This window comes from Pestalotiopsis fici, assembly GCF_000516985.1.
Source record: "Pestalotiopsis fici W106-1 unplaced genomic scaffold PFICI_Scf_4, whole genome shotgun sequence".
Lineage (NCBI taxonomy): Eukaryota > Fungi > Ascomycota > Sordariomycetes > Amphisphaeriales > Sporocadaceae > Pestalotiopsis > Pestalotiopsis fici.
In genome coordinates this window covers 2947744-2966886 of record NW_006917094.1, presented here as the reverse complement: position 1 = coordinate 2966886, position 19143 = coordinate 2947744, and the positions used below count along the sequence as shown (strand labels likewise).

The 19143-nt window shown below is 49.8% G+C and overlaps 3 protein-coding genes across 3 annotated transcripts; 2 read left to right on the top strand and 1 right to left on the bottom strand.

Moving 5' to 3' along the window:
* Positions 1-3235: 3235 nt before the first annotated feature.
* On the bottom strand, positions 3236-5578 carry PFICI_06906 (uncharacterized protein; the record flags this gene model as incomplete). The annotated part of the gene is made up of 4 exons (XM_007835487.1): positions 3236-3415; positions 3468-3648; positions 3759-4805; positions 4926-5578. The coding sequence occupies 4 exons, from the start codon at positions 5576-5578 to the stop codon at positions 3236-3238; spliced, it is 2061 nt and encodes a 686-aa protein (XP_007833678.1).
* An 8137-nt stretch (positions 5579-13715) lies between these two features.
* PFICI_06905 (uncharacterized protein) lies at positions 13716-14456 on the top strand (the record flags this gene model as incomplete). Its single annotated transcript, XM_007835486.1, has 1 exon — positions 13716-14456. One exon carries the CDS (start codon positions 13716-13718, stop codon positions 14454-14456), a length of 741 nt encoding a protein of 246 aa, XP_007833677.1.
* Positions 14457-16833: 2377 nt separating this feature from the next.
* Positions 16834-18620, top strand: PFICI_06904 (uncharacterized protein; the record flags this gene model as incomplete). The annotated part of the gene is made up of 3 exons (XM_007835485.1): positions 16834-16953; positions 17518-18470; positions 18536-18620. The coding sequence occupies 3 exons, from the start codon at positions 16834-16836 to the stop codon at positions 18618-18620; spliced, it is 1158 nt and encodes a 385-aa protein (XP_007833676.1).
* Positions 18621-19143: the final 523 nt, after the last annotated feature.

The following is a 19143-nucleotide window of genomic DNA, read 5'->3' as shown; positions in this document are numbered from 1 at the left end:
AGAGTCAGAGGGGGATATCATTAGAAAACTGATGGGCGGAAACTTGGCAATGGGGCTTTGTTGCCTTCTTCTTGCTTCCTCTGTAGACTGGATACAGAGGAAGAGAACGGAAGTTTGTACATGGGACGAGACTAGGTATTGTAATGGCAAGGTAGAGTTTCAATGGCGAGATACATGAAAGCAGACTCCTGAGAGAATGTGAAGGGGGAAAAATAGAGAGAAACAAGGTATGGAAAGGTTGTCCCTTTCCGCCTCCGTCGTTCCCGCCCCGGCTCACATTTCGGCAAGAAATGACAACAAAGTCAGGAGAGAAGTAAATGGTCAGCAAAGACGATTCCCGCGAGTGGGATTAGCTCCCGGGAACGCCCAGGCTTGAGATGAGAGGGAAACAAAACAGAGCCAAGCCTTGAAAGAGTTAGGTGGTAGACAGACTGGCTCGACTGGCTCCGAGCCTAGGACTTGGGCTCAAGCATGTGAATAATGCCTCGTTTCTATTCCATAGAGCCATAGATAATGAGTGAATGGGCATTGTCGCAGATGGTGATACTTGAGACTGTTGATCTTGGCTGAACATGGTGCATCTTGCCCAGGCTGTTTAATGGTTCGGGAGCAAGGTACTGAATCAGGTTCATTTTTCTGCTCTGTCTGCCCTTAGCTTGCCGCGGAATTGACATGCTCGAGCGGAAACTTGTGCGAAATAGCACGTTTTCCGCCCTACATAGAGGGATGTACCCGGCGTTGTCTTTACTCACTTTAGAAAGGGATACACAAGAGAGTCAGGGCAGGTAACTACTGTGTTTCATTTTGATCTTTGGTTAAACTTTTCGGGATATGAACTTTTGTGACTACTCAACGGGTAGCGCAACAATACACACCGAACTTATACACACTACTACTACATAGCCCGGTCGGCCTCCGCGCTTATGGCTTCCTACCTAGTAAAATAAGGCCAAGCCCCGGATACCGGACCTGTGTTTCTTCGTGGGTTGTAATAAGGAAAGTTAAAGCTGCTTGGCCATGTCTGGCCACGGGAAGCGATGGTTGATCCATGACGTTATGAGGTTTTACCCCCCGGGCTGTCAAAGCTGCAGCTTCACGAGTCGCTTATCAGCATCTGTTTGAGGCTATATTTCGCGAAACGATATCCGGGTGTAATCAAATAGGTGTTTTATCAACTGGTGATCGACAGCTACATACCACGCCTACAGTAGTGCAAAAAGACGCCAAAAAAGCTGCAGTGCTCGTGTGGTGGTCGGTTGGTGATAGTATTCGAAGCTGAGGAGAAGGGGGGAAAGATGGGGCCATCTCGTGTAGGCAGGGCAAGTTCCCGCTCTCCGCGTTTTCTTAACCAAGGTGCCCAGGCTCTCGAGTTTCTTGGAGCCCCTCCATTGTATGACGTCGACCGTCGATACGGACTGACCGTGGCCAATAAAGTCACCAAAAGTTCGAAACGGGGAGATAGTGGCAGACGAGGAAGTTGGGGCCAAGATAGGGAAGCTAGTAGGATGGGCCTGACTATTCCGACACTTGTCAGTGGCAGGACGCAATACATCTCTCGATCAACCGGCATACGCTTTGTTGGTTAATCTGGGGGAAGCAAGGAAAACAGGCAAGGAACATCGGAGACATGCCGACGAGACAGTAGCACGTGGGAGGCTGGTCAACAAGTGGTGGCTCTCCCAAGAGCTGGGTTAGGTACGTAGTAGTATAGATAGATTGGCAGGTAGGGGATAGATAGCATGGGTAAATTCGTTGGGGGCCTGTTTACGTCAGTGTGGTGCATCGGCTATTAGTCTCGTACATATAATACTGCCAAGGTCATGGCTATCGCGACAAGGCTGATGTTATGATGTGCAGGTGTGAGCCACGTAGGTGTATGTGATCGCCATGCCGGGGGGTTGGCTCGGTTCGGTGCCATAGCCAAGATCATTTATCCGTCCATCGGTGCCATTCAACGCCCGGAGTCTGGGCCCCAACATTCATCAGTGGCGGATATCGCGGGCCGGAGGCAACGTCAAGACACGGGTATCGCCATGTGCTGCAATTGGCCGTGCTGCTCATGGATGGAGTCGGATCCATAGGCATCTCGATGACGGAACAGATGGCTCAAAGTTGAAAGACGGATAAGCGACCCGGGGTTTACTCGTAACGATGTGACATCGGCGTTTCAGTCACGGCCATGTTGCGCATTGGTGAACCAAGGGCAAACCATCATTAGAAACAACACGATTGATTTCAACGTTTCTGTGAATACGAATGGAGGTAGAGAGTAGAATTGAGAAGAAACGTCATCTACCTAAAAGAACAAAATATACCTGGGAATACGGTGAAAATGAATTGAGATGGACGCAACTTTTTTCCTTCAAACCTTTGTAAACGCCACTAAGAAACAAGAAACATACACCTTCCACCATTTTCCTGATAGTTGATAATAAGGAATAAAGACAGCCACACTCTTAGTCCTGCTATCATTGTCGGCGGGGTCGGACGAGAGGCAATTCAACCTCGATCATCCAATGTCCGAATATAGCACAGCACATAAGCAGGAGACGCAAAAGTAAATCATAACACGAGTGACCAGACAAGACAAAAACAGTAAATGCAAGAAACCGATGTGTCTACCACAACTATAGACCAACGTACCATGACGAAACCGCCAGTAATTCAAGCGCGCCATGTGATCAGAGAATATCGTTTGGAGGCGTCTGAACCAGCCTTCCGATGCTCTCGTCCATGTGCAAGTATGGAAATTCACCAATCCACGGAACTGCAGCAGCAGTCTATCAAAACTGCCGCCCCCGATCTTTCCGTTCATGAGTTCTCCAAACCGTGTGCGCTGTTCTTCCTATACGCCAAGCTGCGCGAAGAACAAGATGCAGATGTGTGAATACGGTAGAAAGTCTATCGGGGTATATGTGTGCCGCATAAGCCTTGAAGGAAACAATAGTAAAAGAAAACAACGCCGGTCGATGCAGAAAAAAAAACAACTTTTCCGAACCGCTTCTGAAATCATTGGCGCATATCGATGGAAGCAACCGCCGGCAGAACCCAGTCTCTATGTGCAGTGTTGCCATGTATCTATGCCAGCCAGGGGTCGTTGATGGTTGAGGTGAGTCGTGTGGGAATCGTAATATCTGACCGTGACAGATGGGATTGATCGTTTGTCCAAAAGATCGTATCGTGGATTGCGAGACATCATGAACTGCGCAAACATATGCAAAATAAAGAGATTTCTTTACATTTGCATTTCCTCGCCGATACCCGGAAGCCCGTGCATGGATAATCCGCCACCAAGAGACATGTTGGACAAGCTCGCCATGTTGATATTGGCCTGGCTAGCGGCATTAGCTGCCCAGCCCGCCCGCATGGCGGCGATATTAGCAGCAGCCTCGCAAGCAGGAGAATGTTGCTTGTGCTATTTGAAGGTGAGTTTGAATCATTGAAGTATGAGTGAACAGTATACGTACGTATTTGAGGCCGTTGAGGTTCTTGTACCGTTTGTTGCAGTATTCACACTTGTGAGGCTTCTCCTTCTCCATGCCCATTTCACCCGGGAACGGTTGAGATGTCTCCGGATTGACAATGGAGAATGTACCGTCTCCATTCTCATGCAGCTGTTGAGTTTGATGACCGTGCTGTTTGTGGTATCTGCATTATCGATTAGCGATAAGACTCGGGCGGGACAAAAAAAGTTTGGGTTTCCAGATCATGTACGTCTGGCAGTTGGGGGAACTTAGACAAGGGAATAAAAAACTTACTTCAACCCGTTTTGATTCTTGTATGCCTTTTCGCAGCCAATCACAGGGCACTTGAACGGCTTGTCTTCTTCGGGAGGAATTACCAGAGTGCCCGTGTTACCAGCCAAAGCTCGCTGCAGAATGGCGATTTGATGTGGGTCAGAGAACTGCTCGCCAAATTGAGCCTGATCCAAACCAAACTGGGCCATTTGCTGTTGAAGGCGCTGTTGGGCAACAGCATTGTTGGGGCTGTACAGACTCTTTGCAGGGTCCGCAATGAAGCTGGTAAGGTTATTACCCATGTTGGAAAAGTCTAGGTTCATGTTGTTGGCGAGGCCTGTCAAGTCATCGACACCATTCAAATCGGCTCCAATCTGACCGTTCTGTGTTTGCGTTGTGGTGAGCGTCGGCGTATTCACCGACGAGACGGTGGGATTGTTCTGGAAGCCAAAGCCGTTGGCGCCAGGGGTAGACGGCTGAGACGTGCGTAGACCTTGCTGTGCCATATTGGTACCGTTGAGGTTGAGAGACAATTGAGGGCGTTGCTGCTGGCCAAACATTTGTCGTGTCTGCTGAATTGTACGTTGGCTGGTGTCATCAAGCTCCAAGGGACCGATAGCATCGTCCATCTCCATATCCCCTACGGCATCCATTTCATCACTGATATCTACCAAGCCAGACGACTTTGGCCCCGAGCCCAGTCCAGACTGCTGTCGGCCCATTTGCATTCCGCCAAAACCGAATCCTGGGTTGCTGGTGCTGCCACGATTTTGTTGCCCAAAACCAAAGTTCTGGGAATTGAAGCCATGCGAGTCCCGTCGGCCACTGCCATTCGAGATGGAAGGTCTACTGACAGAGAGTCGGTGACCCGTCGGCACGCTGGTCCGTTGCTGTTGGGCACCGCCAGCGTGCTGCGTCTCGTAATGACGCAACAGCTCGTGCATGTCCTTGAGCCTCTGATCACAGCAAAAGAAATTGCTGAGAAACTGTGCTTCCATCTTGGGGACATAGGAATTCGAATGGGGCGATTGCGCGCCCACGAAAGGCGATGTGCCCGCCATGGCCAGGCTGGATGAAGATATTAGCATGTGATCTATACTATAAATCACTCGCTTGCAGTGGTGTCTCAAACCGTGATTCACCATGGCTCAGAGACAATAGCAGTAGCAGCAGGGCGATATAACTTACTCATCTCTAATATAACTTCCTACAGAAACACCACCCCAGCTCATGCCGCCCATGAGACTGCCAGCGAGCGACTCCCGTCGGGCGCGTGCCTGGTCGCGATTGGGGTTCATCGATATGGGCTTTGGGCCGGCACTGACGAATGAGTCTTGGCGGCTGCGGCCAAAGGCCGGCTCGAGGGATGGGCCAGTGGTCATGTCGACGTCTTGGTCCAAGTTGGCAGAGTTGTCGAAGGTGATTGAAACTGGTGCTGCTGTTGTGGTCGTCGAAGTCTGGTGTGCTGCGGTAGTAGTGGGGGTGGCCTCGACTTCTTTGACCCTCCCGTCAGATGTCAGGATGCGTGTGACGGGTGGCGATGCACTAGCCGAGGACCGAAGGCCGGGCGCGGCGATGTTGACGGGTTTTGATGATGCTGTTACAGATGCGGTGTCGCCAAAATAATGACTGCGCGCAGGAAAGGCAGTCGTGTCGTCGGGTGTTGCGGGTTGTGGTGAGGGAGAAGGCGAATCGACAGAATGTGAAGAAGAAGGTGTAGGAGCGACAGCGGAACTCGAGTCGCCAGTGGGAGTATCGGGGCTTGTGCTTGTGCGGCAGCCAGAGCCAGACGACGACATGGAGGCCGGGCGCTCGGTACTACCCCCTCTGAGCCAGTTCATTATGTACCTTTTTAGCAACTAGCTCTGTGGGGTTTGGATTGGGTAGTGGCGGGTGAAGGTGCCCAAAAGGAACAACTATTACAGCAGCTTTCCTTTCAATGGATGGGTGAACCTAAACAAGACAACAATCCAAAAAATAATAATTCAAACAATCAACCAGAGATGTCCTAGGCAGGGTGAAAGTATAATGACGAGAAACAAAAAAAAAAGAGATCTCTGGGATGGGATGAATTAGAAGAGGGTTGGTTGGTGGGTGAATGCTGCAACGACCCAGCTGGTGCTTAAAAAAAAAAAAGAAAAAAAAGAAAAAAAAAGAGGAAGTGTGATGCAAGTAGTAGTAGTAGTAGTAGTAGTAGGTCCAGTCGGGCGGCCGGCCGGTAATGACAAAAATGTGTGCAAGGCTTATTATGGTCCGGTAAGGTACCCCAACAAGATGTTAATTCCACCGCAGACAAGCCTATTATTGAACACTAGAGAGTGCAATGGAACCTGCGACCAAATGTCCCAGCCAGAAGAGGGGGCGAGAGGAGCGATACAAATGGGACTGGCGACTTGAGGAAAATCCAAGACGTCGTGTTGCATGGATTGTAAATGTGTAGGGGTGCCTTGTGTTGTGGTTTATTGCCGCTTGAGGGCAACTCCGTAACGCAAGTCGTAGTGCGTAGCTCCTCTGGGCAACTAGGTACTAGGCTAGCCTTCACGAACGGGTGGCTAACTAGGACGTAATGGCAGACAAGTGACGGAGACGCGCCCCAGGTGGTCTTGACTAATGTCAGGTCGTCTAGGTAGTGTACGGAGGTTGGTTTTTAATGACCGATTTCAAGGAATTCTCCACGAGTCCAGTTAAAAAAGTGAGTTCCAAGAATGGAGAGAGGCACGAGAAGATGGGGTCCGCTTCGGTAGGTAATAGACAGTGGTCCAAAGGCCTCTAGTAGTAATAGTGGTAGTGGTAGTGGACTGGACGTTTGCTTGGAGTCGAATGGAATGGTTATTGTTGGATCGCTTGGCCACCCTCGAACGAGACGAGGTAAGCAGCTCTATATGTAGATGGTTGGCTAGGTGTCTATGTGGTCGTGTTGTATTAGTTCCAAGAGCGGGTTATCTCCTAGCTAGTACAGAATCCGGGAAATCGACAACCACAACGGGTTCTCTCTGCCTTCATGTGTTTGTTGTCTGTTTGATTCGATTTACTACTGATGTCGACCAAGATGCTGGCGTGCTTGTTCCCAGAGCGGTTCTCGCTAATGTTTAAGGTGGCTGCATAGGGTGCACAGGGTGCATATGCCCACATGGGGTTTAACTCAGTTGTTGCAAGGTGCTGGGTGAAAGATCTCGCACTGACTCGGGGGTGGACAATCGAGCAGGAGATCGTTTGCTGATCGTGACGACAGTCGTCTCGTCCTCCCGAGAAGTAGTCCAATGAAGAACCGATACGATTTTACTCCGATTCAGATGAAATAATCAATAGAGCAGTAATCAGGACAGCGCGGCTGGCCATATTATCATAATTCTAATCGGTCGATAAGGCGCACCGCAGAATCAGGGTCTTGCTGATCTTGGGATGATGCTGGTGTTTATGTGCTTGTAACCTTTGTGTGGAGACAGCCACGCGTTGCAGTACCAGACTCTAGGTGAAGTTGTCAAAGTAGTCAGACATGCAGTAATTCAGTCGCACGGCTGCTGCAAGGCAAATAAACAAGATGCCCCGTGTAATATGAACAGTACGGGGTACTTCATGAAATGATATTGCACGGCCCCTTGCTTTTCTCTCGTCCCGTCGGGTCATCAATCAAGTGTACTTTCCGTACAAGGTGATCTGTCTGTAATAAGAACAGTACTCTGTATAGAGTTGAGTAACCAATCGTCCGCGCGGGCCATCCAATCCGCTGTTTTGAAGCCAGCGCACCCCAGGAAAAGTAGAAACAAGAAGCAATAATCGAGCATGGGAAAATGGTGCTTTTCCCGTCGGAAAAAGCAATTATTGCCAACCTTTTCCCATCCGCAATGCATATATCGCTGGATTGGTACCTACATACTATATGGGCTACGTACAGAGTAGGTACCTTGAGGTAGCACCTTACAGGCTTTATGAATAGGTAGGTAAGCTTGGCCGGCCTGCACCTTTGTGAGCAGACGGATGGAGGGACGGACGGGCAAACGGCTTCTACTTAACATGCCTAGGCACCCAAAGTCAAGTTGATTGTGTCACTTCTTCGGAACCCAAGGAATGTAGGGTGTGCTGTAAGCTCCCTGGTCCCCAGACGATAAAGACCGGGGGGATGCACCGATTCCGCGGAAGTGGTGTGAAGGATGCCAGTTTCCGCATGGTTGAGCTGTAATGGATAAGGCTGTTCGCTTCACGTTCAGGCCAACCCAGGCAAGCCGACACCTTAGGATTCAATCGAAAAGGTTCCGCGTACGACAGGGACGCTATCTGAATCGTTTGGGGTTACTGGGCTTGGCGGTCCTTGTTGTTCACCCGAAAAGAAACCATGGGTGTCTTGATGATACAGGCCCTGGTCTGCCTTTAAGAAGCGACATCATACCCATCATGATCATCTCCGCCCTTATGTATGGCTGACGATCATTTGGGATCACTAACTTGACGGAGGCAACACGATCGAGATAAGAGCTGAGCCATGTATCATAATCACTCACTGAGCGTTCATGCAGCAGAAAAGGGGAATCTTGTAGTATTCGCATGTCTTCTGCAAAGACTGCTCGAATCTATATGCACCCTGCGTATACTAATAGTGCATACTACCATCCAATACAGCGAGACAAAGAAGCGGTGTCGAGGCTGTAGGAAGACTTACACGATGCTCAATATACCACATGCAGTCAATTGTGTAGTTGGCACTTGGTGTCTATGGGGAGGGATGTGTGGTTTGTGTGCCTTACCGTCTTCGTCGACACGTTTGGATGGCAAAGCTGTAACACTTGGTGCGGAGCAATGCCTTCAATGACGAGCTCAGCTATTCATTGTAGATTGCGGACAGCATTCTCGCATACATAGTATAGAATCTACCTAGAGGTCTGTAAAAGCATGAGAATCTAGGTAATGATACACAACACCAGGTGGGTTGTAGGTTGTTGCAGCATGGCCCAAGGTAATAGACAAGCGCCAAATTTACTAATCTAGCCGAATACCACATTGTTATGACTCGACGCGACGAATACCAAGCCGATGGCCACACCACTTCGCATGCCCCTACTTCTTTGCTCATGTCAGCACGGCAAAGGTTCAGATCATATTCGATACAACCAACACGGGTGCTTTGCGCCCCTCCATTGTATGAGTTGCTGCAGTAGTGGTAGTACTGTGTATATTATCCAGGCGTAATATTGCTGACTCTGCAACTTTGTGCTGACGCCTGTATGCCTTCTTCCGGGCTAGAGACCGCGATCGTTCCCCACGGTACGCCCCGACCTTGTCAGTTGTGCTAGGATAGGTACAGGAATGCTCGTTGAGTCATTTGCTCATGCAGCTAGCGGGTCGAGAGATCTCATTGGGGCTCTTCACAGTTCGACAGCCTGCGCTTGTGGGTATGGTAGGCAATGATACATGCCGAAAAGGGCCCATGAACTAGCTCGCGCTCCGGTGAACCATGGTGAAATAGACGATCGAATCCCGGACACCTTGGGCCAACAATCCATCGACTTTGGCCCGTGGCGCCAATCGAACGAGACGGTTTCAATAGAGGCCGGAGCCAAAATGTTCATCGACGGCGATGCCAATACACTAGGATCTAAATACCAGATCAGGCAAAAATAATGCTACAACGCAATACTACCTGAATCATTCTCAGTGATTAGTGAGCCAAAAGAGCCATCATGGTACCGATGCAGTACCAGCTGAACAGCTGACAACCGGCAGCTGAACGAAGCCTTGCCCCTAATACCGGCGATGCGGTTGGATCACCAACAAGTGGCGGTAGTTGTGTGCAACACTGGCTTTCGCTGTTTGCTATAGCCTGAGTAATCCCCTGGAATGCAAAACGCCCGGCCCGGCTTCTCTGCACTACACGATTTACAACATCACAAGTAAGCATCGAGGCGGCCTCGCTTGGTCTGTGAGTCGGCCAGTGGTTCCAATTCGATTATAGCGGCCGACTCCATATCCGTTTGATTGGCATTTGCCATGCTATGCTGTCATTGCAGAATGTGAATGCATGTGTTGATCTCCTGCAAATAATCCAGTGCCGCAAATAGTGGGGGGAGGAGTACCCGCCAACTCCGCGCGCTGTCAATCAGTCCCATCCAATCCTCACAGTTTTCTAGTTTCCGACTCCTCTCTGCTGCTCCGCTCCGCTCGCTGGGTGTCGGTTTTGCCTGTTGACGATGACTTCACACCACTCGTGATGGAGTAGAACGGGACTGGCTTGCTTGCTTGCGTGATCAGTATTCCTGTTTCCCCCCCTGTGGGTTAGACGCTATGTCATGATCCACATCCATCGCCTCTGGGGTCCAGTGCAGGGTCTCTGGAGAAGATCCCTAAATCCCAGCTAATTTCTCCAATTGCCAGTGCACTGCACGCTGCCCGTAACTCGCTCAGTAAGAGCCTCCATATACCAGCAGCCCAGCCCAGGAAAGCCAGGCGATTGAAACAGATGCTATCGTGAACCGAGCGTTTTGAGAAGAGCTATAAGCCAAATAACAGCCGGCGTCTCTGTTAATGCTAATCACCAACGTACTATCGCGCTTGGTGACCTTCATCTAACTGCATTTACTCTGCTCGACCACCCGACACTATGCCCATGCGTCAGCCTTACCTCTCTCAGATTCCTTTTCCATCGATCTACCAACTGATTAGCCCTCGCCACGAAGAATTCAGGGTCCTGTCTAGTCGCTATACAAACGTACACTACGCTCTAGAATCTAGACCAGTTGATCCCCTAAAGTAGACGCTATGGTCCTGCGATTGCGGAGAAGTATATTGTCAACAGGCAATCTGGTCAATTCAATGAGCTTGACATGATAGGTACCACTGACTGGTGCTTTACATATCTCGAGATTTACCCAGACCTTGCAACGCAACAGGCCAGACGGACCAATTGTCACATCCGAGTCTCGCATGTCTGGTTTGGTCTAACAGACCGACGGTTTGACATCATCGTCTAAGGGGTGTGCCGGCATGCCAATTTCCGCCGTGTTGCAGCTCTTTTGCCTATCCAGTATAGTGTCGCAACAATCCTACCTACCTACCTTTCGAGACGGCCCTATAGAATTCCTATTCTCACCGCCTTGAGGCTGCGCGTGGCGCGGTCATGAGCGGCGGTGCGGAAGGTCTTCCGTAGGGGCCTGGTCAGGGTTCGTTGCAATATCTCCCAGACGAATGGTCCCTGGTCTAGAAACATTCGAAGCTTCTAAACGGACCCTGAAAAAGCCACATTGGGCGGTTCCGAATGGTACCGCGCAAGGGGCTCACCCCCCACTATCCTTGTAATTGCCATGCGGTGGTGCGGGTGCCCGCTTGGCGATTTGGTGCATTTCGTTGACCGCAAAGAATAAAAACGGCTTTCGCGAATACCAGGTTCTTCCCAGCACATACATTGTGTACACTACTCTCTTTATTGTTGCCTCCCTTCCTGGTAGGGCAAGTCCAAGACTCTTTTGACACGTAGGACAAAACTGATCGTCAATGCCTCACGCACGGCACCGTCACCTACAACGAGCTACACACTACTCTAGTCGGTCACAGCCCACGGACGCTGTCTTTGTGGTTTGTGTCTCTGAAAATCTACGTAGCTTCGCAAGCAACTCGTTATCCTAATCGCCGAGGCCTTCTTGCATTTCGGTTACTCTGGAAAATACAAGCCCCAAACAAGAGTGAATCTCGAGGCAAAAGCTGCAACCTCCCAAGCATACTTCTTCTCAGTTTTGGTTGGAGGCTCTGGAGCCCGCTTTCGATCACGTGTGATACAACCAGGACATGCAATAGATGTGCCACCCTAAACTTCCGGCTGGTAACTCCATATTAAATGTCGGTTATAGGAAGCGGCAATATTGCAAGGTATTCATGCGGCACGCTGCACTCTTGGATGTATGCGTGTAGGGTTAATGTACTTACTCACGTGCGCACTAATCTGTACTCATGCCTGAACAGGCGGCTTGGGCGGCTCCAGAGGAGATCTGGGTCGGCTATCTCCGGGCTTGCCACCTTTGCCATCAAATGACAACCCGAACCTCTATTGTTCCGAACGATCAAGGTTCCAGCATGTGGTATGCAGAAAGAATATTTTGATCTTCATCAACACTTCAATAGCATCGCCGGTATTAGCAATAGAACGGACGGGCGGGCGGCCCCATGGTGCCTTGCCTTGAATCTTGCCCAGGAACCGGGTAGGATGACCTTGCTTGACAAGGCGCGACGGCGAAGGCCATGATAGCTCCCGCTTGGGAAGTGCCGGGCAATCCCCGAAGGGAAGCAGCAGAAGACAGATCAACCCCGGCAGAAAAGGTCCGACTCGACTGTTTGTGTGTCCTTTGGTGTTGGGAACACACAGCCAAGACTCGCCCCCCTTGACGCCGAAACCGCGAGGCGCCGAACCAGTCGCAGTAGCCGCGGCCCTACCTTAGCAATGGAACATTTCTAGAAGCCCTAGGTAAACCTCGTGCACATGTCTTTGCTGGGTAGTACGATATACATCTTCAGACTTCTACATCGTACATTAAACTACTAGCCTCGCTAGCCTATTCAAGTGCTACGGGCTTTGTCGTAGAATAGACGATGTGGTCTCAGGGTCCTACCTAAGACATTCTCGTGACCTTGGGTCTGATACAGACGGATAGAGGCCAAACAGTCCATCTCGGCGCGGATCGGTTTGAACAGCCAGTGAGTAGTGGTCATCCAGTGAAAGGACTCGAGACTGCTGCCGTTCTTCCGCTTAATTCCCGGACTCGATAGACAATTCTGGCTTGTTTCCCTATGGATGTTGTACTCTGCAAAGAATTACACTCTAAGAGGCCGTGATTCATTATGTCTCCTTCATTATTACTGCCTTATTTCAGACCCGTTTAAATAGAATCAATCTTTTTCTTGGCGTCTTACATCTGCCGTACGAGATTGACGTACGATAAAATTCGAAAGAAAGGTGCCATTATCGTCAGATATATCCACAAAGCCATCCGTCGAGGGATCGGTCAGCACTCTCTTTTGCATCGACTCTTGGCATGTATGGTCGTAAACATGCTCAAGGGCCGCTTTGGAGCGCGGTGGCTACTTCAGGCAGTCCACGATCGCCAATATAACCATCTACTCGCATATTGGGTGGTCTCTTCGAATGAATTTCTTATGCATTCTCTTGGTCCTATATTAGCGGCGCGAAGATGCATTGATGGCAGTCCGGGATGGATTGCAATTACGGGGTAGGGTACGGGATAGACGATCTGACACATGAAGGCATTCGGCGATAGCACAGGGCTATTCAATCACCTTTATTCCGGAGCTGAATAAACTTTCCAGCCCTTCCGCCTCAGAAAACTCGAGCAAACGCCGAAGCTGAGAGAGCAAACGGCGAGAATAGGACGAGCCCAAGCTGGCGGCGCGGCACGACAGACTCTGCCAGCTGCTCTGAAGCTTACCCCCAGCTGCAAGACAGGCGGACCAATCTCGGGCACTCGGGATATGAAAGTCACAGCCAGGACATCAGCCCACTCTCGGTCGATGGTCGATGACCTCACTGTAAATTTTCCGGAGCCTGCAAGCAAAGGAAGCTCCTAGAAAATATCGTTCTTGCATGGTGATTAATTCTGACGGGCCAACAAAGTCGAAGACACTGACTCAGCGCGAATCGCGAGCTATTACCTTTGTTCTTGATATATAGCACATTGTGCGCAACGGTCGCATAGCTGTTGGCTGTCATCAGTTTTCAATCTACCATACTTGACAACACTACCTAACTACCTTGTTACGTCAGCTCTCCGTAGCTCGAGCCTCCAAAAAATAATCGTCACCACTCAAATCCCGCGACCTTTGACGACACTCAATTGATCCTCCAATCCAAACCCGGCATTTCCACAACCACAACCACACAAGCCAACCCATTTCTTGTATACTGAGACAGGGCATATTACATTGCCAAGCGCAAATTCCGCAGCATCACATCCCGAGAAGACACAACAACATAACAACACCATGAAGGTCGTTTCAAAGGAAGAAGAGCAGGCGCACTACAACCAAGTGCTGAAGGGCGGATTCATCGGTGGTTCTTTGTTCCTTGGCCTTGGTATGGTGGGAGTATGGGGCGCATCGAGGCGGTATCCAGCCTTCCGCGGATTGACGCTGCCCTTCCGCTCCTTCCTGGTCACCTCGTCGGCTACGTTTGGCGCCATTGTCAACGCCGAGCGCTATTCCAATGACTTCCATATGCGCAACAACCCCATGAACTTTTACAAGGATGAGACGGAGCGCGCTATCGAACTTGCACGCGAGCAAGAGACACCCGTTGAACGATTCACGGAGTGGGGTCGCAAGAACCGCTACAGCATCGTCTTTGGTTCCTGGATTGCTGCCATGGGCTTGGCTCTCGGCATGGTCGGTCGCAACAAGTACCTGTCGACATCGCAGAAGCTCGTACAGGCTCGTGTGTACGCACAGGGTCTGACGCTGGCTGTCCTCGTCGCTACTGCCGCCTTTGAGACATCGGATGCCCGCAGTGGTCAGGGCCGCTGGGAGACCGTCAAGGTCCTTGACCCCAACGACCCCGAGCACAAGAAGCTGATTGAGAAGCGCATCCACAAGGAGGAGTACGAGGGCCAGGACCTGTGGAAGGATATGGTCGCCGCCGAGGAGCGCAGAATCCAGGAGCGGGAAGCTTCCCGTAAGCCCAAAGCTTCCGAGGAGAAGAAGGAGGGTGAGAAGCAGACTGCCCATTAAAAGCATGCATACGGTTGTACCACATTTGGCTCAATCTGTAGCCCCTTATTTTCTTTTTTTTCGTGTGAAGAGATGGAAGCGTTTTGAATACTGCGTGGCCGATAGGGAAAAGTCTTGCATATCTCAATGGCTTGCTTGAGGAGTTCCGGGGCATTGGTTGGCATTTTGCTTTCTCGTTTTCATGTGTTCAACCCCTAAATCATACCAATTTGGCGACTATAGATTGGATTGGGGACAAGCAGTAGTGTTTACAGGTTATACTTTGATGATGCGGCGCCAGCAGCAGAGGTTGTATCAATATTTCGATAGAAGTCCATACCAATAGAGCCAATGAATGATTGAAGCTTCAAAGTTAACACACTACATTAGCATTACTCACTTCACTTTTCGAGACTTGAGAGCAAATAAGCCTCAAGTCAAATTTAATGTGATCGGATTTGACAAGTATCACCAGTGGTGCATTCGTCAACAGTAATCCGCGTCTTAAAAATTACGACACTGGCACCAATTACATATATGAACGATTTTTACCCTGCGTGTCTTGATAAAAAAAAAAAAAAAAAAAAAGAGACAGAGAGAAGAAAGAGAAGAAAAATAGTGTGTATTCCAATTCATTAGTTCTGCCGCCGTTAGCAGTATTACATTTAGACTATCATACATTTCAGCTTCCTTTCGATTATATCAAACCGAGGCTCCGAGGCATCAAGATATACTGTAGTCCGTGCTGCCTATACAAGTTACTGACTTGGCTGGAATGCAATTCTACCTATCCTACAATTTGTTTCCTTCGTCTCGAATCTTTATATCACGGGTGGGAACTTAGCGAATGAGACAAAGAATCAAAAAAAAAAAAAAAAAAAAAAACTAAAACTGCAAGAGTCTATTCTATTCTCGTACTTCACACCCGAGGACCTTGATTCGATATTGACACCGATGTAAACCTCGAATTCCTTGACTCATACAGGTATGCCATGTCAATGTGAAACTTATATATCTTTCGCCGTAGTAGACACTATTGCGACCCCCTTGGAGGTAGTTACTGTCGCATTTGTTTCAGGTAGGTCACCGATTTGCATATTCATCTGCCAACGTGAATAGAGCACATTTGGTTCAACGTTTATCAACATGGGCTTGTTTGGGCTATGCTTGTGCTCCTCCTTTCTATAATGGAAATGAAACGACCCCTTTGATTCAAATACATACCATACAGTTGATTTTTTTTTTTTCAATATCTGTGTACACAAATACATATCTATGTAAGTTTCTAGGGAGGCAGGAACGGAGACAGGAAGTCATGCGTAAGTTGGGAACAAGTAAACTTTATGAGCATCATTTGCGAGACGTACTTTCATCAAGACTTTCTTTATTATATCTCTGGGATGACAAGTGGAATCATTCAATAGAACACAACGAGTAAAAAAAGCATTGTAAGCATCTCTCCCAAGAGATCTTGAAAGAGAAAGCCAGAATTTGTGTCATTTTCACGGCAATTCGTATGTGAATTTCAAGTCATGGTTTAACTTGATGTCTCAAGAGGTCGGTGACTGGCAGGAACTCCTTGATATTTTGCACGGTGCTCGTTGGCATGTTCAGTAAAGTCTGCACGGGTTCATACGTGACTTGGTCGATTTTTAGCCGTGAAACGCAAGCAGGACAATCACCTCAAAACTGTGCGTATTCAACACACATATATATAATCTAGGTATTACTTATGTATTGAATCAATATCAGCGGCGAAAACCGTGACAAATGAGTGTAGGAGTTCCAACGTTGATCTTGTAAAATACTATGCACCTACCCAACAGGTCTGGTTCCGGGCGCTACCTCGTACACTACAGGCACATCAATTGCGCCCGGCGTTGACAACAAGGCACGTGACATATGACCCACTTCGGCATTGGCTCTACATCAGAACTAGGATGACCAAGCCAACTTCGCAATCTACAACATTGCCGACATCAACCGCATTCCAACCGACATCTCAGCGTCAGGGTGCAGGAACATTGCGAACAAATCAAAAGGCAAACAAACAGACCGGCCCGATCTTTGAGTGAACTTTCCCGCACTCACGGCCTCAGCGCGCAGGGTCCTAAGGGTGAAAAGTAGGCAAGAGCGTGCGTCTGGTGCGCCAGTTGGGGGGAATAGCGTCCAGAACCACCAAACAACCTTTTGCCGCCGGACAACGACTTTGCGCCCTCAAGGTGACTACAACAAACCTTCTTGGCGTATCCCGACAGACAGCAAACGAGACTGCCAATCGACGGACAAGCGAAAGAACAATACAAAATTTAAAAAGCTGTAAAAGCTCCCCTCGGTCGCACCCGACAGTTCATGCAACACCTCCACGTAGACGACAACCTACAAACCCACCGTCAATATGTCCAACTCCCAAGTCGGCCAGATCTACCAGCAGATCATTGAAGATGTTCTGGACTCTTCGCGCGTCGATCTCGAGGAGAACGGCGTAGATGAGAGCATACTGGAGGAGCTGAAGCTGGTAAGCAATCCTTCACAACAGGCGCCAACCACAAGCCCCTCCCCATGGATTTGCAACATTTCACCTCCCTTTTCTTCAATCCACTATTTCCTTGCGTTTCCCCTCATTCAGCAATCCGCAATAAACTCTTGGACTGCTCCTCTTGTGAATCTTTGTTGTTCCATGTCAGCCCCAAGTCTTCATCCACTGTCGCCGTTTGGAAGAAGGGGTAGGCTGCACTGCACCAGTGGGCGTCCTCGAGGTACGGGGAGTGTTGGAGACGGCTGGTCGCGCGGAGGGGCAGACACCCGCTATTTGGGTCTTTATGCCTGCTTCCTCCCCGCTAAAAAGTTGTCCTCCGCTTGAGTCATAAAATTGCCTGCTGGTTTGGTTGGGTGGCTGCCTGCCTGCCGGTCTGGCCAGCTGACGGCACCTGGCTCTTCGTGCTTACATCCCATACGCAACTCATCATTGCCTCCTCATCATGTTCACCCAAATACCGATGCTACGTCCAAAAGCTGCTCATTGTTTGAATATGCTCAATACTCGATTCTGGCCTTCATGATACTAACATGAAGACTATAGGGTTGGCAAAAGAAACTCTCGGCACAGAACCTTGCAGCTTTCCCTTGGGATCCCAAACCTGATCCTCCCGCGCCTGCACCAGCTGCGGCGCCCCCTCCACAGCAGCCTTCTGCGCCCGCTCCTGTTCATCAGGATGTCAATGCTGCCAACGGAGTTGGCATTCAGCAGCAGCAAGCTGCTCACCAAGGTGCTCCGGCATACGCCCAGCCAAGCAATGGTGTTAAGAACGAGCCCGGTATTAAGACGGAGCCCGGCCTTGAGCAGATGCCCATGCAGCAGCAATTTTCCAATCCTGAAGTTCGGGATCGTGTCATTAACAACCTCCAGACTCAGTATGGCTCGAGAGCTGATGCTACGATCAACAAGCTTCAAGAGTCCATCGGCTCAGCATCCAACAGACCTCAGTACCCGGTTCCACCGCGTCCTGCAGGCCAGGCAGTGCCACAGCAGCCACGTCCCAACCAGATGGCCAATGCAGCTGCACAGCAATACCAGCAGCAAATGGCTGCCCAACAGCGTGCGCAGCAGTCTGTGCAGAACGGCAATGCTCCAAAGCCCGCACCATCCCAATTCGATGGCGCAGCTGAGGAAGCTGTCCTCGTCCACCAAGATGCCACAGGCCAGACCACGGAGCTCGGCCGCGTTGAGATTGACCGTATGCTACATGCACAGCTTGAGGCCAGAGCTAAGGCTATGGAGGGAGGTGGGCTGATGGTGCCGCTCAAGCGTGCCGCCAAGAGTTCTGATGTATCTTACCATCGCACCAAAACGACTTCTGGACCTGGACGCTTCGATGGTGGGGATGATGATGTCAAGTCTGAAGAGGACGAAGATGCCATTAACTCGGACCTTGACGACTCAGATGATAACGCAGAAGATGATGATGACGACGATGATGGCGGTCAAATCATGCTTTGCATGTATGATAAGGTCCAGCGAGTCAAGAACAAGTGGTGCGTTACATTATGGGTCCCCACCACATCTACAAGTATCATACGGCTGCTAACAATTCATACAGGAAGTGTGTGCTCAAGGACGGCGTGCTTAGTGTGAATGGCAAAGACTATGTCTTCCACAAAGCGTCAGGCGAGTATGAATGGTAGAGACTGGGACCTATTTGGTGATGCCGCCTCGGTAGCAGACATCCAGTTGGTCTTGAGGGCGTTTGGCGTTTCATTTGGGCAGTTGACTATAGCGTGATTGGTTTTCACGAGTTTGACGAGATTGATACCACCAATCTTCATTGCATTGAAATCGTACGCTGGCTAGGGAAAACCTAGGGATTGGGGCATACGGTCTGACTTGATGGCCTGTTGTCTGATGATGACGCGGCAAAGCTTGTGGCAGCGACGATCTTGGGGCATGCGGTCGCTTATGGGCAGACGAAACAAAGATGAGGACGACACATGTCATGAGCCAGCCCATGTGTGGCCATGTTTCGCTCTTGGTCATGAGCGTTTCTCTAACGAAGTTTGTCATGAACACTGGGCCAAACAGGGCTCAGGGCCATTGATCGTCATCGTGGAGTGGATATTCATAAAACTAAGAAAGCATTCTCATAAAATCGGCATTGTATTGGACAGGGAACACAGACTTGATAGATGCAGCCGTAAATAAAATGCGAGA